This window comes from Scomber scombrus, chromosome 20 (genome assembly GCF_963691925.1).
Source record: "Scomber scombrus chromosome 20, fScoSco1.1, whole genome shotgun sequence".
NCBI classification, from domain to species: domain Eukaryota; kingdom Metazoa; phylum Chordata; class Actinopteri; order Scombriformes; family Scombridae; genus Scomber; species Scomber scombrus.
In genome coordinates this window covers 21,054,088-21,070,973 of record NC_084989.1, presented here as the reverse complement: position 1 = coordinate 21,070,973, position 16,886 = coordinate 21,054,088, and the positions used below count along the sequence as shown (strand labels likewise).

General features: G+C 39.9%; 1 protein-coding gene across 6 annotated transcripts in view; it reads left to right on the top strand.

Annotated features, from left to right (window-relative positions):
• slc4a2b (solute carrier family 4 member 2b) overlaps nt 1-9,499 on the top strand; it is a 50,306-nt gene extending 40,807 nt beyond the window's left edge. For all 6 annotated transcript variants that reach the window (XM_062441885.1, XM_062441884.1, XM_062441882.1 and 3 more), the window contains 7 exons: nt 207-443; nt 1,476-1,565; nt 2,359-2,525; nt 3,868-4,121; nt 4,220-4,389; nt 5,586-5,759; nt 6,993-9,499. In XM_062441885.1, the coding sequence (XP_062297869.1) occupies nt 207-443; nt 1,476-1,565; nt 2,359-2,525; nt 3,868-4,121; nt 4,220-4,389; nt 5,586-5,759; nt 6,993-7,073 (1,173 nt within the window). In that variant the 3' untranslated portion in view covers nt 7,074-9,499. The remainder of the gene's footprint in view (nt 1-206; nt 444-1,475; nt 1,566-2,358; nt 2,526-3,867; nt 4,122-4,219; nt 4,390-5,585; nt 5,760-6,992) is intronic.
• The last annotated feature ends 7,387 nt before the right edge of the window (nt 9,500-16,886 follow it).

The window sequence follows — 16,886 nt, the reverse complement described above, 5'->3', positions numbered from 1 at the left end:
TTGTAGAGTTTTATGGCAAAGACTTGAAAGGCGTTTGGCTACGAGCTAATCTAATTTTCCTTAAAGTGTGTTTGTGATTCCTAAAAGTGGGATTCATGGTAATCCCTCTACGGAAACTAATCACAGCAGGTGTGTGTGTGTGTGTGTGTGTGTGTGTGCATGCTCTACATGTGCTTTTAATACGACCCTTCTTTGTCACCGGGCAGATTTTCAAGGACCACCCGTTGCAGCGCTGTGCGTTTAGCACGGATGACAACAGCACAGACGCGGACGCTTCAGCAGAAAATATCACCGTGGTGCTTAGCAACAGCAGCACGCCTGTGACGCTGCATGTCACCGGCGAACCCAACACAGCGCTGCTCTCTCTGGTGCTCATGGCTTCAACGTTTTTCATCGCTTTCTACCTGCGCAAGTTCAAGAACAGTGCTTTCTTTCCTGGAAGGGTGAGAACCAAAACTTTTTAGTTTTATCACTCTAATCCTGCAACATTACAACCTCTGTGTAGCATTTATTCAACTGTCTTTAACCCTTACATACTGTTCAGTGTCATATTTGACTCATTTTTTACATGTGAGATCTGTAAAAACATCCTATACAAATTTTCATTTGGCTGGACTTTTCCTATTGTGACCCAGAATATACAAAAATGGAAATAAAGTTAGTTTTATTCTCTGACAGCTTCATGAAAGATTAATCAAACATGTATTAATGACCGATGGGGAAATGTATTAATGTGAATTGGTATAAAGACTAATTAAGAGTCACAATATGAACAGTATGTAAAGGGTTAAACCTTCTATCTTCAACTTGTTTGAGCCAGCAGTTCACACCATCATGCAATTAAAAATGTTATACTACAAGGTCCATTTAGTTTTGCTTCTCTGGTTCCTTTTGGTTGTATCACATGATCTTCCTCTGTAGATGGAGCTTAAAATTGTAGACGATCAAATTTACATTTTTGTGAAGCTTTTTAAGGACTTAAAAGTTGAGATTAATCGTTCATTTTTGATTTTGAAAACAGTTTTTAACACAAAAAAGGGTCCATTTAGTAGCTGATCTGGAGCTTTTGATTGTATCACATCATCTTCCTCAGCAGATGGAGTTTGTCTGGTTGCTATGACGCTGTGAATGTTCAAATTTCCGTATTTCAAAACATTTTAATGAACTTCTTCTCAATATTTGCTATGTTAAAATTTCATCCGTGGCCTTGGAAACAGCAGATGACAAAACTATCTCACCATAAAGTCCATTTAGTCGCTTTTCTGGAGGTTTTTGATCACGTTGCACTGTCTTCCTCCTTCCCTGTGTACAGCTACCAAATGGTAAATTAATGTTTTGTAGGTTAGGAATGAACTTTCAATCTCAAAATACTCCAATTTTAGTTTAATCATAAAAGAAATGTGTCGTACAGTTAATCAAATAAAGTTTTTTTTTTTTTTACCGTAACTAAAACTTCTCCATGTTCTTGTGTTCAGCTTCGCAGGATTATTGGAGATTTCGGGGTTCCCATCGCCATCCTCATCATGGTCCTGGTGGATTACGGCATATCAGACACATTCACACAAGTAAGACTCAGTGAATCATACTTAACCTTTGTGTCGTCCTCCCGGGCCAAATTGACCCCGTCTGTTTTGACTGTTCCTTCTTTCCTTCCATCTGTCCTTCCTCCCTTCCTTCTTTCATCTGTCCTTCTTTCCTTCCTTCCTCCCTTCCTCTTTTCCCTTCTCCCTCCCTCCCTCACTCCTTCTTTCCTTCCTTCCTCCCTTCTTTCTTTCCTCCCCCCTACCTCCCTTCCTTCCTCCTTCCTTCCCTCCCTCCTTCCTTCCTTCCTCCCTCCCTCCTTTCCTTTCCTTTCCTTTCCTCCTTTCCTTCCTCCCTCCTTCCCTCCCTCCTTCCTTCCTCCCTTCCTTCTTCCTCCCTCCCTCCCTTCCTTCCTTCTTCCTTCCTCCCTTCTTCCTTCCCTCCTTCTTTCCTCCCTCCCTCCTTCCTTCCTCCCTTCCTTCTTCGTCCTTTACTTCCTTCTTCCTCCCTCCCTCCCTTCCTTCCTTCTTCCTTCCTCCCTTCTTCCTTCCCTCCTTCTTTCCTCCCTCCCTCCTTCCTTCCTCTCTTCCTTCTTCGTCCTTTACTTCCTTCTTCCTCCTTTCCTTCCTTCCTCCCTCCCTCCCTCCTTCCTTCCTCCCTTCCTTCTTCGTCCTTTACTTCCTTCTTCCCCCCTCCCTTCCTTCCTTCTTCCTCCGTCCCTTCCTTGACTCGAGGCCAACAGGAGGGTTAAAGTCTTTCCTTTGACATCATGTTTACAGTAACACACAACACAGACCTCCATCGTCTAACTCTGTCCTGTCTTTGTCTTCTGTCCAGAAACTGAGCGTCCCCCGAGGTTTCTCCGTGACGAGTCCCGATAAACGCGGCTGGATCATCAGTCCTCTGGGCAGCGACGGTGAATTCCCCATCTGGATGATGTTTGCCTGCTGTCTGCCCGCCATGCTGGTGTTCATCCTCATCTTCATGGAGACGCAGATCACCACGTGAGTGACACTGCATTTAACATCACAATTAATACAATTCTTAAAAACATAATAAGAAATTAAAGCGTTTAGTCTATGTGAAACCTGCCTTTTGATTTGGCACTAAATAAATAAAGATTGATTGATTCCCATTAGAACAACACAACATTATTAATACAAAGTCTAATTCAATCCAGTACAACAGCTCTGCTATAAATTCCACCTTAACCTTTGTGTCGTCCTCCTGGGTCAAATTGACCCCGTCTGTTTTGACTGTTCCTTCTTTCCTTTCTCTCTCTTTCCTCCCTTCCTCACTCCTTCCTTCCTTCCTTCTTTCCTTCCTTACTTCCTTCCTTCTTTCCTTCCTCCCTTCCTTCTTTCTTCCCTCCCTCCCTCCCTCCTTCTCTCTTTCTTTCCTCCCCTACCTTCCTCCCTTCCTTCTTTCCTCTGTCCTTCCTTCCTCCCTTCCTCTTTCTTTTCTCCCTCCCTCGTTCCTTCTTCCCTCACTCCTACCTTCCTTCTTTCCTCCGTCCTTCCTTCCTTTTCTTCCTCCTCCCTTCCTTCTTTCCTCCTTCCTTCCCTCCTTCCCTTCCTCCTTCCTTCCTTCCTTCCTTCCTTCCTTCCTTCCACCCTTCCATCTTTCCTTCCTTCCTTCCTTCCTTCCATCCTTCCTTCCTTCCTCCCTTCCTCTTTTCCTTTCTCCCTCCCTCGTTCCTTCTTCCCTCCCTCCTACCTTCCTTCTTTCCTTCTTTCCTTCTTTCCTTCTTTCCTCCGTCCTTCCTTCCTTTCCTTCCTCATTTCTTCCTTCCTTCCTTCCTTCCACCCTACCATCTTTCCTTCCTTCCTTCCTCCCATCCTTCTTTCCTTCCTTCCTTCCTTCCTTCCTTCCTTCCTCCTCCCTTCCTTCCTTGACTCGAGGACAACAGGAGGGTTAAAGAAGTTTTCATTTTTTGTTAACATTGCTATAAAAAAAAGGTGATAATTCTACTTTATGTTTATTATTGAGGTTGTACTAAGTGGTGGTGTAATAAGGTGCATTATATTGAATGGTGTTATTATATAATATTTTGCCCCTCTCATGTATGTTAATAGGGTGGACAAAATATTAGGAACACCAGTCAATTAATACACCATGACCATATAATACGACCTCAATAATAAACATAAAGTAGAAGCCTTACATTACATTCAGCTTCCAGAGAACTTAAAAAATGCATATAAAGTGCTTTTTAAAGTTTATATTCTTATGACATTTACATCCAAATATGCAAATGTTTCAGTTTTTATCTGCTGAAAACAGGAGATGTAAAGAAGTATAATTACATTAGTTAAATACCCGTCTGTTTTCTCTGTTTTCCTGCAGCCTGATCGTGAGTAAGAAGGAGCGGATGCTGGTGAAGGGATCCGGTTTCCATCTGGACCTGCTGCTGATCGTGGTGCTGGGAGGCAGCTCGGCCCTGTTCGGCCTGCCGTGGATGGCGGCTGCGACCGTCCGCTCTGTGACCCACGTCAACGCCCTCACTGTCATGAGTAAGGCCGTCGCCCCCGGAGACAAGCCTCGCATCCAGGAGGTGAAGGAGCAGAGGGTGACGGGGCTCCTGGTGGCCATCATGGTTGGTGAGTGTCAGAAAATGAACTCTTATCTCAATATTTAAAAAAAAAAAAAAACATACTTCCAGCAGTTTTAACCCCCTTTGCTCACCTCTTTTTTTCAGGTATGTCCATCGTGATTGCCGACCTGCTTCGTAAAATCCCCCTGGCCGTGCTCTTCGGTATCTTCCTCTACATGGGTGTGATGTCTCTGAACGGTATCCAGCTCACAGAGCGTATGATGCTGCTGCTAATGCCACCAAAGTACCATCCGGACCACACCTACGTCCGCAAGGTGAGAGGCGCTCCCTGCGATGTTTGTGATGCAGCAGGTTTCAGGTGTAAGAATTAATAAAAGGAATAAAAGATTTATGACGGGGCTCAATGATGGGCCAGATTTTTAAGGATTTTTCATTGGGGGAGGGGAGACAATCAATGCATTGGAAAAGCAGGTTTATATGTTTATTTCTTTTAATTTATTTAAGAATAAAACAGATTTACAATGCAGTTAAAGATTGTATCTAAAAAGGGAAAATGGCGTCAACACAGCATCTCTTCCACTGCCAAAAGTTGTTGAATTTCACATATCAAACTTTTAATTTCTGGTTTATTGGACTTAAGATAGAAGGACAGTTTTAATGCCTCTGCCACTGAAAGATATATGAAAATAAGTGGTGCTACTTTTAGATTTGTGAATAATTATGTTGAAGTTTTTTGACGTAAACTATGAAAGTCAGAAGAAGAGTTTTTTTTATCAGATCAGCCAAATATTTTTGCTTCACGGCCGAATTTTGCCCATGAGCCGCTATTTGCCTACTTCTGCTTTATGGTATATCAGAAAGTTAAGGTTGCCAGCCAAGAAATCTGTCCTGGAGGAAAAAATATTTTATTTGGACTGCAAATAACAACTGATTAATTATAAAATGTCAGAAAAAAGGAGGAAAAAATGCCAACGTTGAGCCAAATATGATACAAAACTCCTCACATTTAAGAAATATTCTGCATTTTTTCTTTGCTTAAATGACTTTAACAAGTAATTTCAAATAACAAGATTATTTTTATTTTTTATTGACTAATCTGTAAATCATTTCAGCTGTAGAAAAAAAATCCACATTTTTTTCAGTTTCAGTTATGAGAATGAATAAAGGAATAAAAGCCTTTTATGGTATATCAGAAAGTTAACATTGCCAGACAATAAATTTGTCCTGGAGGAATAAAATGTATGAAAATATTCTATTTTGACTGCAAATAACAATAAAGTGATTAACTGATAAATTGTAAGATGTCAGAAAAAGGGGGAAATGCCAATATTGAGCCAAATATATTCAATTAAATGATACAAAACTCACATTTAAGAAAATATACTAAATGTTTTCTTGCTAAATGACTTAATCTGGATCATTTTTACTTTCATTGACTAATCATGTAATCATTTCAACTTCAATCCTGTCAAGTTATCACAAGTTGAAATGTACTTTGTTTTTCTTCCAGGTCCGTACGCTGCGCATGCACCTGTTCACGTGCATCCAGGTGGTGTGTTTGGCCACTCTTTGGGCCGTTATGTCGACTCAGGCGTCGCTCGCCTTCCCCTTCGTCCTCATCCTCACCGTCCCTGTGAAGATATTCCTGCTGCGCCGCATCTTCAACCCCAGAGAGATAGCATGTGTAAGTCTGCCACAAGGGGGCGCCACATACATGGAGTAGTAGAGTATTACTGCTGTTTGACACTGAATAAGACAAGAGAAGAAACATATTAAAGTCAAAATGTATCCAAAATGTTTATATACTGGCAAGCAGAGATATTTCCTGTGTGACCATTGTTAAAGTTGATGATTATAAAGGAGGTTACATCTGAAGTCAGACCTTTAAGATTTAGCTCAGGAGGGGTTTTTAGTCATTTTTTAATATTTAACATGTTACTGAATACATATATTGCTGTTTTTAATTCTTTGAAATCAATATTTTATTTTATATTTTATAAATCAATCATGACGTGGGCTTATTTGGAACACACATGAGCTTAAATGGAGTCACAGTACCAATTAAATCCACTTTATTCATCAAATATCTTTATTTTATATTCTAAAATCTACATGAACTAATGAATACATTTTCAAATGAGAGATAAATGTTGCTTTATAAGAAATGATCTCCCTTATAAATCATGTCAGTATCCATGAAACACAGCTGGACTTAGATTTTGGTGCTTAATGGGAACATTTACCCTAACAGCTGGACTTAGATCTTAGGAAGGAAGGGAAAAAAGGAGGAAAGGAAGGACAGAAGGTAGGGAAGTAGGGAGGAAGGAAGGAAAGAAGGAAGGAATAAAGGTAGGAAGGAAGGAAAGAAGGAAGGACAGAAGGAAGGACAAAAGGAAGGGAGGAAGGAAGAAAGGTAGAAAAATGAAGGGAAGAAGGAAGGAAGAAAGGAAAGAAGGAAGGAAGGAAAGAAGAAAGGACAGAAGGAAGAAAGGAAGGAAGGAAGGAAGGAAGAAAGGAAGAAAAAAATAAGGAAGGAAAGAAGGAAGGAAGGAAGGAAGATGGAGGGAACATTTACCCTAACAGCTGAAAACATTGGTTAGAAAACTAGAAAAGTCATCAAATGTAATAAGTTACATTACTTTGATGAAGTCATTGAAATAGTTACATTACTTATTACATTTTAAATACAGTAACTAGTAATCTGTAACCTTCCCAATGCTGCTTTTAACTTACAGACACTTAACTAGTTCCTACACTTTATCACAAATGACTCTAAGGAATATAACACGATATTCATGCCTCATAGTGAAAGAGCAACTTTCTAATTTTAAGAAAATGTCTTTAATTGTAATGAGATATTTTATTTATAATGAGAAATTATGTTGTAACTCCTAAGTCTGATGCTTCTGTCTTCCAGCTGGATGCGGACGACGCAGAGCCGAAGTTCGACGAGCGCGATTGTCACGACGAGTACTCGGAGATGCACATGCCCGTATAAGCCGACGTGCAGCCGACCCCCTCCTATCACCACTTACCTCCTCTTTTTAGTGGACACCAAAATCCGTCACTCTACCAACCGATGACGCCTGGGATCCGTCGACGTTTGAGTCCCTCGAACTTGAAAACACTCAACAACAAGACGCTCTTTGACGCCACATCACTGTGCACAGCTGTGACCCTCCTCTTCATCATGAACGTTCGTCGCAGGTCTGGTTCGGTCAAAGGTTTCTCTAGAAGTCGCTTTTTTTTGTGTGTGTGTGTGTTGCAGATTTATAGCCCCGGCTGTGTTTATTCTCTCACCAATAAGAGCGCGTTTAGGGGCTTTTCTGCCGGTTAGCAGCACTTTGTGGCACAAAGAATGAACTTCAGAGAAGCTCAAACAGTCACTATCATGTGTTCATTCATAATATACTCTTTTTTTTAAAAACATATATTTCAGGGGACAAGAGATTCCAAATCAAATGATGTGATCTCGAGCTCGTAATTAATCATGATTACAGTAGATAGATGTGTAAACTGATTCTTTCTTTTTTTTTTAGCCCTGAAAGGTTGCGCTGATTCACATTGAATATGTGGAGGATATATGGGATACATTCCTTATATATTAACGTGCTCAATATCTTTATTGCTAATTAAGTTTGTCGCTTTTTTTTTCATGTTTTTTGCTCTTTTTAAGCTCACTAAGCGCCTTATGAAGGAAATAAAAAGGTATACCTAGAGGTGTTTTTCCCCTCATTCTGTCTGATTATAGACAGCTGATCACTTTACCCGCCTCCCGAAGCTCGTAGCACTTTTTAAAAACAAAAAAAAAGACACCAAATCTGAACAATGACTGTATTTTATGTGATCATTTTATTTCCTTAGTGTCTTCTCATAGCCTTTAAATATCACTACTGCTTTAGTTTGCTTCTTAAAGGACTATTTGTGATTGTTTTTTAAATTTTTTTTTTTTTTTGCCTTTTTGTCCTCAAAATGCAGCATTTTAGATGATAGTTGAGCCTTTAAATCGAAGTATTTACCTGTAGTGAATTAAGTTCACCAGCAGGGAGAGATATGTCATGATGTACCAAAAAAAAAAAAACAAGAAAAAAAAACAACCCAAGTTAATGAAAATGCAATTTATCAATACACTAATGCCATAGTATCATGTTTATCATCATTTTTGTAGTAGAGTGTTAACACTATAATATACTCTAAATGTCTCCACTTACATGTTTTAGGGCACTAATGTACTAATGTAGAGTTTATATTGAGGCCTCACTTGGTGTGGTTGGTTTATGGGAATAGCTGTAATTTATTGGTTTGTTTGTCCAAGTGCCAAACGTCTCATGTAAATAGTTTTGTGGTCAAAACAATAAGCTGCAGTTCAGTCATCTCACGTCTCCTAACTGTATTTTCTTGAAGGTTGTTTTAGCCTAAATTAACAACAACAACAACAACAACAACAACAACAAAATCATTACAAAACATTCCACGATTTATTATTAAAAAAGTTCCTCTTTGTTTTTTTATTGGCAGCAACTAATCATCGAAACACTCAGTCGACCAAATCATTGTCAATTGTCACCAAAAGCTGTGTAGACAATCTCAATATTCATGCACCGCTGAGAGGGAAGGCTTTTAAAAATATAAATGTGTGGTTTTTGGGTTTTTTGTGTGTGTGTGTGTGTGTGTGTGTGTGTTTGTTTTATGTCATGTTGTGTGCAGCGTGACATGGATCAGTAGCTTTGACTGTGTCAAAAAAAAAAACTACAACAAAACAAGCAGTGATTTATCAGTCCTCTGTTACTCTCAAGTGTGTATTTGTATCTCTTTGACACCACTCTTCAACCTCTCCCCTCTCCCCCTCTCTGAACTATGCCATCTCAGCCTGAACTTGACTTGTCGTTGTGATCTTGTGCCTGTTCGGTGTCACAGAAGTTGCACAAAATCTCAAAAAGTGCCTGTGGGACCATGAAGTGATCGGCTACAAGTGTTGTGCTGTGTTTTTTGTAAGGACGACACACGTGTTACACAATATTTTTGCACTTTTGAGACGCTCATAAAATCAAACATCTCTCTACTTTACTATATCTGTTGCAATATGAGGCATTATTGCTGTTTTTTTTTGTTTTTTTTTAAAAGATTATTTGGAAATGTTAAATGTACACACACATTTTTTGCTGCACCATGGCCATTGGACATGAAGGGGATATTTATCAGAAGTAAGAAGTGGAGTACAGTTTAATGTTTGCTTATTGTGCCTGTGGATTGAATGAAGGTGCTCTGTGTATGTCGAAGTATCTGTCAAAATCATGAAATGCTGATATGACGTGTTGTTCCATTTCAAAAAGCAATAGCAAGTCTCGAGAGGCTTTTGCTGTTGTTCCCTTGTACATTTATGGTTCAAATATTGATGACAAATAAAAAGCTATTTTCTATTTATCCTGGCTGTTGTTCAGTTGTGTTTTCTATGTGTAGACATTTAAGCTTTAAAGGGGAAGTTTTAAGGCAATAAAGAGAATGAAAGTGAAGGCATAACAACAAAATGAAAGCAATAAAGATAACGTAACTTTGAACTTTACACAAGCAGTTAAACTATTATCTGACACACTGGAAGTCCCGAAGGAGTGTAAGGTGTTACATAAAGGTACAAAGTATTAAATTAGCCTTAAAAAATACTCAAAATTGTTATATTTTAACCCTCCTGTTGTCCTCAAGTCAAGGAAGGAAGGGAGGAAGGGAAGGAGGAAGGAAGGAGGGAAGGGAGGAAGAAGGAAAGAAAAGAGGGAGGGTGGAGGGAAGGAAGGGAGGAAGAAGGAAAGAAAGGAAAGGAGGAAGGAAGGGAGGAAAGGAAAGGAAGTAGGAAAGGAAGGAATGAAGCAAGGTAAGAGGGAAGGAGGAAAGAAGGAAGGAGGGAGGGAGGGATAAAAGAAAATAGGAAAGAAGGACAGAGGAAAGAAGGAAGGGAGGAAGGTAGGGGGGACGAAAGAAAGAGAAGGAGGAAGGAAGGAAAGAAGGAGGGAGGGAGGGAGGAAGGACAGAAGGAAGGAAGAAGGGATGGAGAGAGGAAAGAAGGAAGGGAGGAAAGGGAGAGGAAGGAAAGAAAGAGAGAAGGAGGGAAGGAGGAAGGACAGACGGAAGGAAGGAAGGGAGGAAAGAAGGAACAGTCAAAACAGACGAGGTCAATTTGACCCGGGAGGACGACACGAAGGTTAAGATAGAAAGCAGAGTTAACGTGTTTTCTGAGGTTCACATCCATCTATGACTACACCCAGATCTTTGACTTGATTTGAGGTGTTTATTGATTGTTAGATTTGGGCTGCAATATGGGTCCCACATGGGTTTGTCCGCAGTTTCTAGATAAGATAGCTTTTATTGTCATTTCTCAAGTACAGTACATGACCAACCCCAATTCCAAAAAAGTTGGGACTGATTTACAAATCTCATAAAACCATATTTTAATCACAGTAGAACATAGAAAACATATCAAATGTTGAAAGTGAGAAATTATACTGTTTCCTGAAAAATATTAGCTCATTTTTAATTTGATGGCAGCGACATGTCTCGAAAAAGTTGGGACAGGGGCAACAAAAGGCTGGAGGTGTAAGTGTTACTAAAAAGAAACAGCTGGAAGAACATGTTGCAACTAATTAGGTTAATTGGCAACAGGTCCGTAACATGACTGGGTATAAAAGCAGCATCTCAGAGAGGCAGAGTCTTTCAGAAGTAAAGATGGGCAGAGGTTCACCAATCTATGAAAAACTACGTCTACAAATTGTGGAACAATTTCCGAGAAACATTCCTCATTGTAAAATTGCAAAGACTTTGAATAACTCATCATCTACAGTACATAATATCATCAAAAGATTCTGAGAAATCTGGAGAAATCTCTGTGTGCAAGGGGACATGGCCGAAAATCTATATTGTATGCCCGTGATATTCGGGCTCTCAGGCAGCACTGGATTAAAAACAGGCATGATTCTGTAATGGAAATCACTGCATGGGCTCAGGAACACTTCCAGAAATCAGCCATCCGACTTGTTATCAGTGCTCAGTCAAAAAGCCTATATCTCTGATGGTCTGGTGGTGCATTAGTGCCTATGGCATGGGCAGCTTGCACATCTGGAAAGGCACCATCAATGCTGAAAGGTATACACAGATTTTAGAGCAACATATGCTCCCATCCAGGTGACATGTTTTTCAGGGAAGGCCTTGTGTATTTCAGCAAGACAATGCTAAACTGAATACTGCATGTATTACATCAGCGTGGCTTTGTGGAAGAAGAGACCAGGTGCTGACCTGCCTGCAGTCCAGACCTTTCACCAATTGAAAACATTTGGTGCATCATGAAACGAAAAATACGACAAAGGAGCCCGGGGACTGTTGAGCAGCTTGAATCCTATATCAGATCAGAATGGGACAACATCCCACTCCAAAAACTCCAGCTGGTCTGCTCAGTTCCCACCCAGATGTTTACAGACTGTTGTTAAAAGAAGAGGGGACGCTACACAGTGGTAAACATGGCCCGTCCAAACTTTTTTGAGACGTGTTGCTGCCATCAAATTCAAAATTGCCTTAATTTTTTCTTAAAATGGTACAATTTGTCACTTTCAACATTTGATATGTTTTCTATGTTCTATTGGGAATATAATATGGTTTTATGAGATTTGCAAATCATTGCAATCTGTTTTTATTTACATTTAACACAGTGTCCCAACTTTTTTTGGAATTGGGGTTTTACATAAGAAAGGCAATTGTGTTCCCCTATAACAAAAAGTGCAGTGCAGAAAAGGCGATCTAAAAACATCTATGGTGGCCCCACTTGTGTTTGCCCAAATGGGTTTCAAGTGGGTTCTGACTGTGTTTCAGGTGGGGCCCAACTGGGTGAGATACACATGTGGGGCCTACTGTATGTTTCTGAAACAACATGGGGTTAGGGTTACAATTTTCCCTGTTTATGCCCATGTCCACTTAGCCCACTTTCATCCCTTATGGGGCTCAAACAGTCAGCCCACATGAGCCTCACATATGGGGCCCATGTTACTGTAACCCTGTGGGACCTGCAGAATTTGCCCAGTTCAAGCCCATCCCCACTCAGTAGTACCCACGTAGTACCCACATGGACATGCTGGCTCGGTAGTCTTCAGGTTGACTGATATATAAAGTTGAGTATCAGTTGTCAACATAATAATTAGGAAATAATGTTCTGACCTCTTGGAAACATTTAGCGATTAAATAAAACAGGACTTGAACCCTGTGAGACTCTGTATGAAGACTTGAATTGTTCATACATGAATTAAACAATAAAGACAAAAGGTTGTTGTTTGTAAATCTAATACAAACCATTTTAGCGTCTTAACTGGTCTAAGTTTATGTGAGAACCATCTAAAACTTTAATAATAAGAGCTGTGACTGAGATCCAGACTTTACGATGTCATGAAGGCCATTAAATAATTAATAAGCAGCCAGAAAACAATTTTTCCAATGATGTTACTAATATATATTAATATATTCAAGGAAAACTTAAAAATATCACTAAAATTCTCCCAGATTCAGGTGTGTCCTAAAGAAGTGCTGATCTTAGTCAGCAGTTTCCTGTTATCTATCAGGGGAAAAGAGGGCTGGATGTTCTTTCTCTTTTCCAAAAAAAAAAGAAAAAGAAAAAGGAGACCGTACAGAGTGGGTGGTGCATTACAGTCCCGTCACCACACACTGTTACAGACACAGGGAGGAAGATGGCTGCTTTGCCACTGTTGCTGCTCAGCTTTGGAGCCTTGTTTTTTTCAGCTAATGCACAAGATGCGTACGACAAACTACCCGAAAACTACAAAAAAGGAGTTGATCTGGCCCTGGAGAAGCTCAACGCTCACACTGGGATCCACAGCCATTTTCTCTTCTTCCGAAGTCTTGCACAGTCAAACATTGAGGTATTTGTTGTACTTGCATGTGTCGTCATGCTTGTAAGAATCAAAGTTCATCATTCGTTTGATTGCAGCTCATTATTGAGTGTTTTCATGTGATTTTACTGTGAGTTGCATCCTCAGGGAAAACTCTAAACGTCAAAGAATGTGGTGATTTTATCTGAGAGGAATTGTCAAGATGGTTGAGTTGTTCAGAGCTGATCTTCCTCCCCCACCTCCTCCTCCTCCTCTTCTTTCTTCTCTTTCTCCTCAGCCTGGATTCGATGTGAGCTACATCTACCACCACTTCTATCTTAAAGCCACCAAATGCGCCAAGGGAACGGTTGACTCTTCGGCGTGTCAGTTCAGGCACGACAGAGTAAGTGCTTTAAAATACTGTTTTTTTTTCTCCGAAGATTATTGAACTCAGAAATGTGGAATGTGAGGTTTGGATGTGCTCTAACATGTCTGCGGTGTGTTGTTTTTGTGCTTTCATGCAGCCGCTGATTGACTGTGGAATCTGTTACAAAACATTTGGAGGAAACATTGAACCAGAACCTGTACCGTACATTCACTGTGTCCACAAACCGGCCCTTACAGAGGTCAGTCTCACTTTGGTTAGAAACAAATCAGAAAGCCACTGTGCATTAAAGCTTGGTTTTTTAAAAACTTTTTTCCCTTATTATATTCACTTATATTTTAATTGCAGGAGATGAAGGACACCAGAGTAGACCACTGCAACAAAATGGGTTACAGCAATGGAGCCCCAACTCTTCTGGCATCGAAAGGAACAGATGAAGTGTGAAGTAACGCAGCCTGTAAATAACTTTCAAAGTTTCTTTGACTTTTTTTATTAAATTCTTTTTCACTAAAACAACTATACTGTCATTAATGAGTAGCCCACCTCTTAACCACTCTCTCTCTGTATGTGTTGGTAATGGTCTTTTTTTAAAATCACATTTGTGTCACATCTTTACATCTGTACATAAAATATTGCCTTCCACAAAATTGATAATAAAGCTTCATTTTGTGAACTATTAAAGGTTGTATTTCTTCTAAAGACGGTCCACTCCTGGTATGATTGGTCTAATATAACCCAATTGGACTAAAGTCAGTACTCAAAAGGAGGTTGCCTATAGTCAAATTCCATAAAATGTATAAACTATATTCGTTCATCTCTAAATACTTTCCTATCCTGTCTGTGACACCCATTCATCCCTACTTCCAATTTTATATAAATATTATATAGTTTAGTTTTTAAACAATGGTAAATACGCAGAAAACTATAGTTTATGTGTGTCTAGGCTGAACTGAGGAGAAACAGCACCTCCTCGTCTTAATCTGTGCATTGCTGAAGAATGGCTCTTGCTTGCAGTTAATGTGCATTTGTTGTGATTTTCAGCTGTAGATTAATATACATTTGGTGCTCTGGTGGGTTTTTACAGCAGCTTATATAATATGTGGGCTTGACTCAAAATAAACTACAGGGTTCATGCTAATGAATGACCGTGTCACTCAGTGCACCAGTGTGGCTCATTAATGTGTGTTTGGACAACAATGGAGGTCTGTGGCTCCGAGGAATAATATCAGGCTTTGGTTACACAGACAACACATATCAGAGGAATCAGTTCATTGCTGGATTTTTATGTTATTAGTTGGAAATTAGAGAAATATAACATGTTGTTGGCCTAAAAGAAATTCTATTGAAAGTCAAATGTTCATTTAACACACAGTGAGTTAGCTCCCCTGAGTCCAAGGCAATGTAGAAATCATTTTACTCCTCCAACAAAAAGTGTCTGAAGTTTCTCCACATTGCTTAAATTACTTAAAAGGAAATATAAAAAGGGGGGATATGATATATTTTTTGCTATCTGTTTTGCAGAGAGGTCAGGACCTTCAAATAGCAACAAGATTACAACATTACAACATCGTCTTTTAGTGCAGCTTTTTATCAAAATCATTCCAGATACTGTTTTTGTCTGCAGTTGTTTCATGGTTTGGCCTCTTAGATCCAATAAAGGGGAAATCTCAGTGTTGCATCAAACTTGTATTTTAGACAATAGTGTGTTTATAGCGACTGTAGCAACAGTTTGGGGAAGGTGCTCTCCTGCTTTAGCGTAAAGATGCCCCCATGCTCAAGACCCAGTCTATTAAAAAAATGGTTTTCCTGGTTTGCTTTAGAAGAGCTGGCCTGGTCTGGCCTGCAGAGAGATTTAACCTCAGCCCCATCTAACACTTCTTACAAAGCCACCTCACAGCTCTCTATGGAGAGTACAAAAATGGGGGTTATTGTTCAGTTATGAAGCTGGTAGCGGACGTGATCACATTGCTGAATTGATGTCTGTATAAAAGGAACAGCTGGACCACACCAGAGAATTTCTAATAGGACAATAGGCCTTTGGTTGTGTTGTGGCAGGACTTAAGAGACCCGTCCTGATGGTCAGCAGGGAAACTGAGGGGGGGCACACATTACACTATCTAAAGCCTCTTTCACACATAGGTCCTTATAAATTACTGGAATAGTCTTTCAGTTGCCACACATGCAACTACATTCAGGAACATTTCCATCTTCTGCCTTTTCACAGTCACACATGCCATGGCAGCGCTGGAATAGATGGGGCATGAGACAGTTCTGCAGATGGTAGTAATGCAGCACTTATGGGGTTAGGGTTAGGGTTAGGGTTAGGGTTAGGGTTAGGGTTAGGGTTACTGCCATGAAACTCAACAAATTAAGAAGTTGGGGAAAGGCCGGGTGTACGTGGACACGACAGAAGATGTTTCTTATTATTTTTAGGGACATGGCAGATGAGGAGCTGTTTTTGTCTGGTGCCAAAGTTCTTGTAATGTATTTAATATTCAACATTTTTGCAAGATAAGTCACCCATGAAAACACTGACAAGGATATCATAAACAATTTGCATATTCAAATACATCATCAGTGGAGTCGTGTGATTGGTTTGCTCGCTGCACGTATAGCCAGAGAGATGCTTTCACAAAAAAATGAAACAAAATAACATCAATGGGCCTCTGTTTACTCTTTTCTCTTCCAGTTCCTGTCTTTACTCAGGGGGATACAGATTAGAGCTTGTTTTTACCAAAACACATTCTCAAAGGGGGGAATTTCCACAAGACAAACTGCTTACCAGAAGTGGGATTACTATGTTTCAAGTGTTATTACAATGGAGACCTGGATTAGTAATCCATGATATGGGAAAAAAGCCCAACATGCAGTGAAAAGCGGTTGGCCCCAAGACGAGTGCAAAGGTCAGCTGTGATCAGCGGGTGAATGACCTCTTGGCTCAGTTGAGTTGATGCATAAATAGAAAAGTGGGTCACTTGTACGAAATGGGATTTTTCCTTGAATTCCTTTAATTTGGTTGATAAAGTGAGTAATGAACCATGTTAACTTCCAAATGAAACTAAAACTGAAACTACATTATCACTATGTTTGAGTCAACCACCAAACTGTCTATAATTTAGCACATTTATCAATCTAAGCAAAAAGTTCTCAAAGCTTTTTACCCCTGAAACCATGAAATGATGAACCTCTGTGACCCCTCACATTTGTGTGAACATCAGTTATGTGCAGGGTTAGTTGGTTAAGTATCCAAAAGCAGAAATAAGAAAAAAGATTAAAGACAGAAAATGTTCTTTTATGATTTTATGAGACAAAAGACATCTTTACATTTAAAGATTATTTTTAAAAACAAGTCTTGTCATGTCCAAGTTCTCATCAAGTACAGATTGATGAATATCTCTTCAATTTAAACCATGCTGCTATAACAGCCTTCCCTCTTCTGGGATGGTTTCCCACAAGATTTTAGAAACTGGCTGCAGGGATTTCAGCCAAAAGACCATTAGTGAGGTGACTGTTGTTGGGCGCAGAGGCCTGACTCGCTCCAATGCATCCCAAATGTGTTGGATGGGGT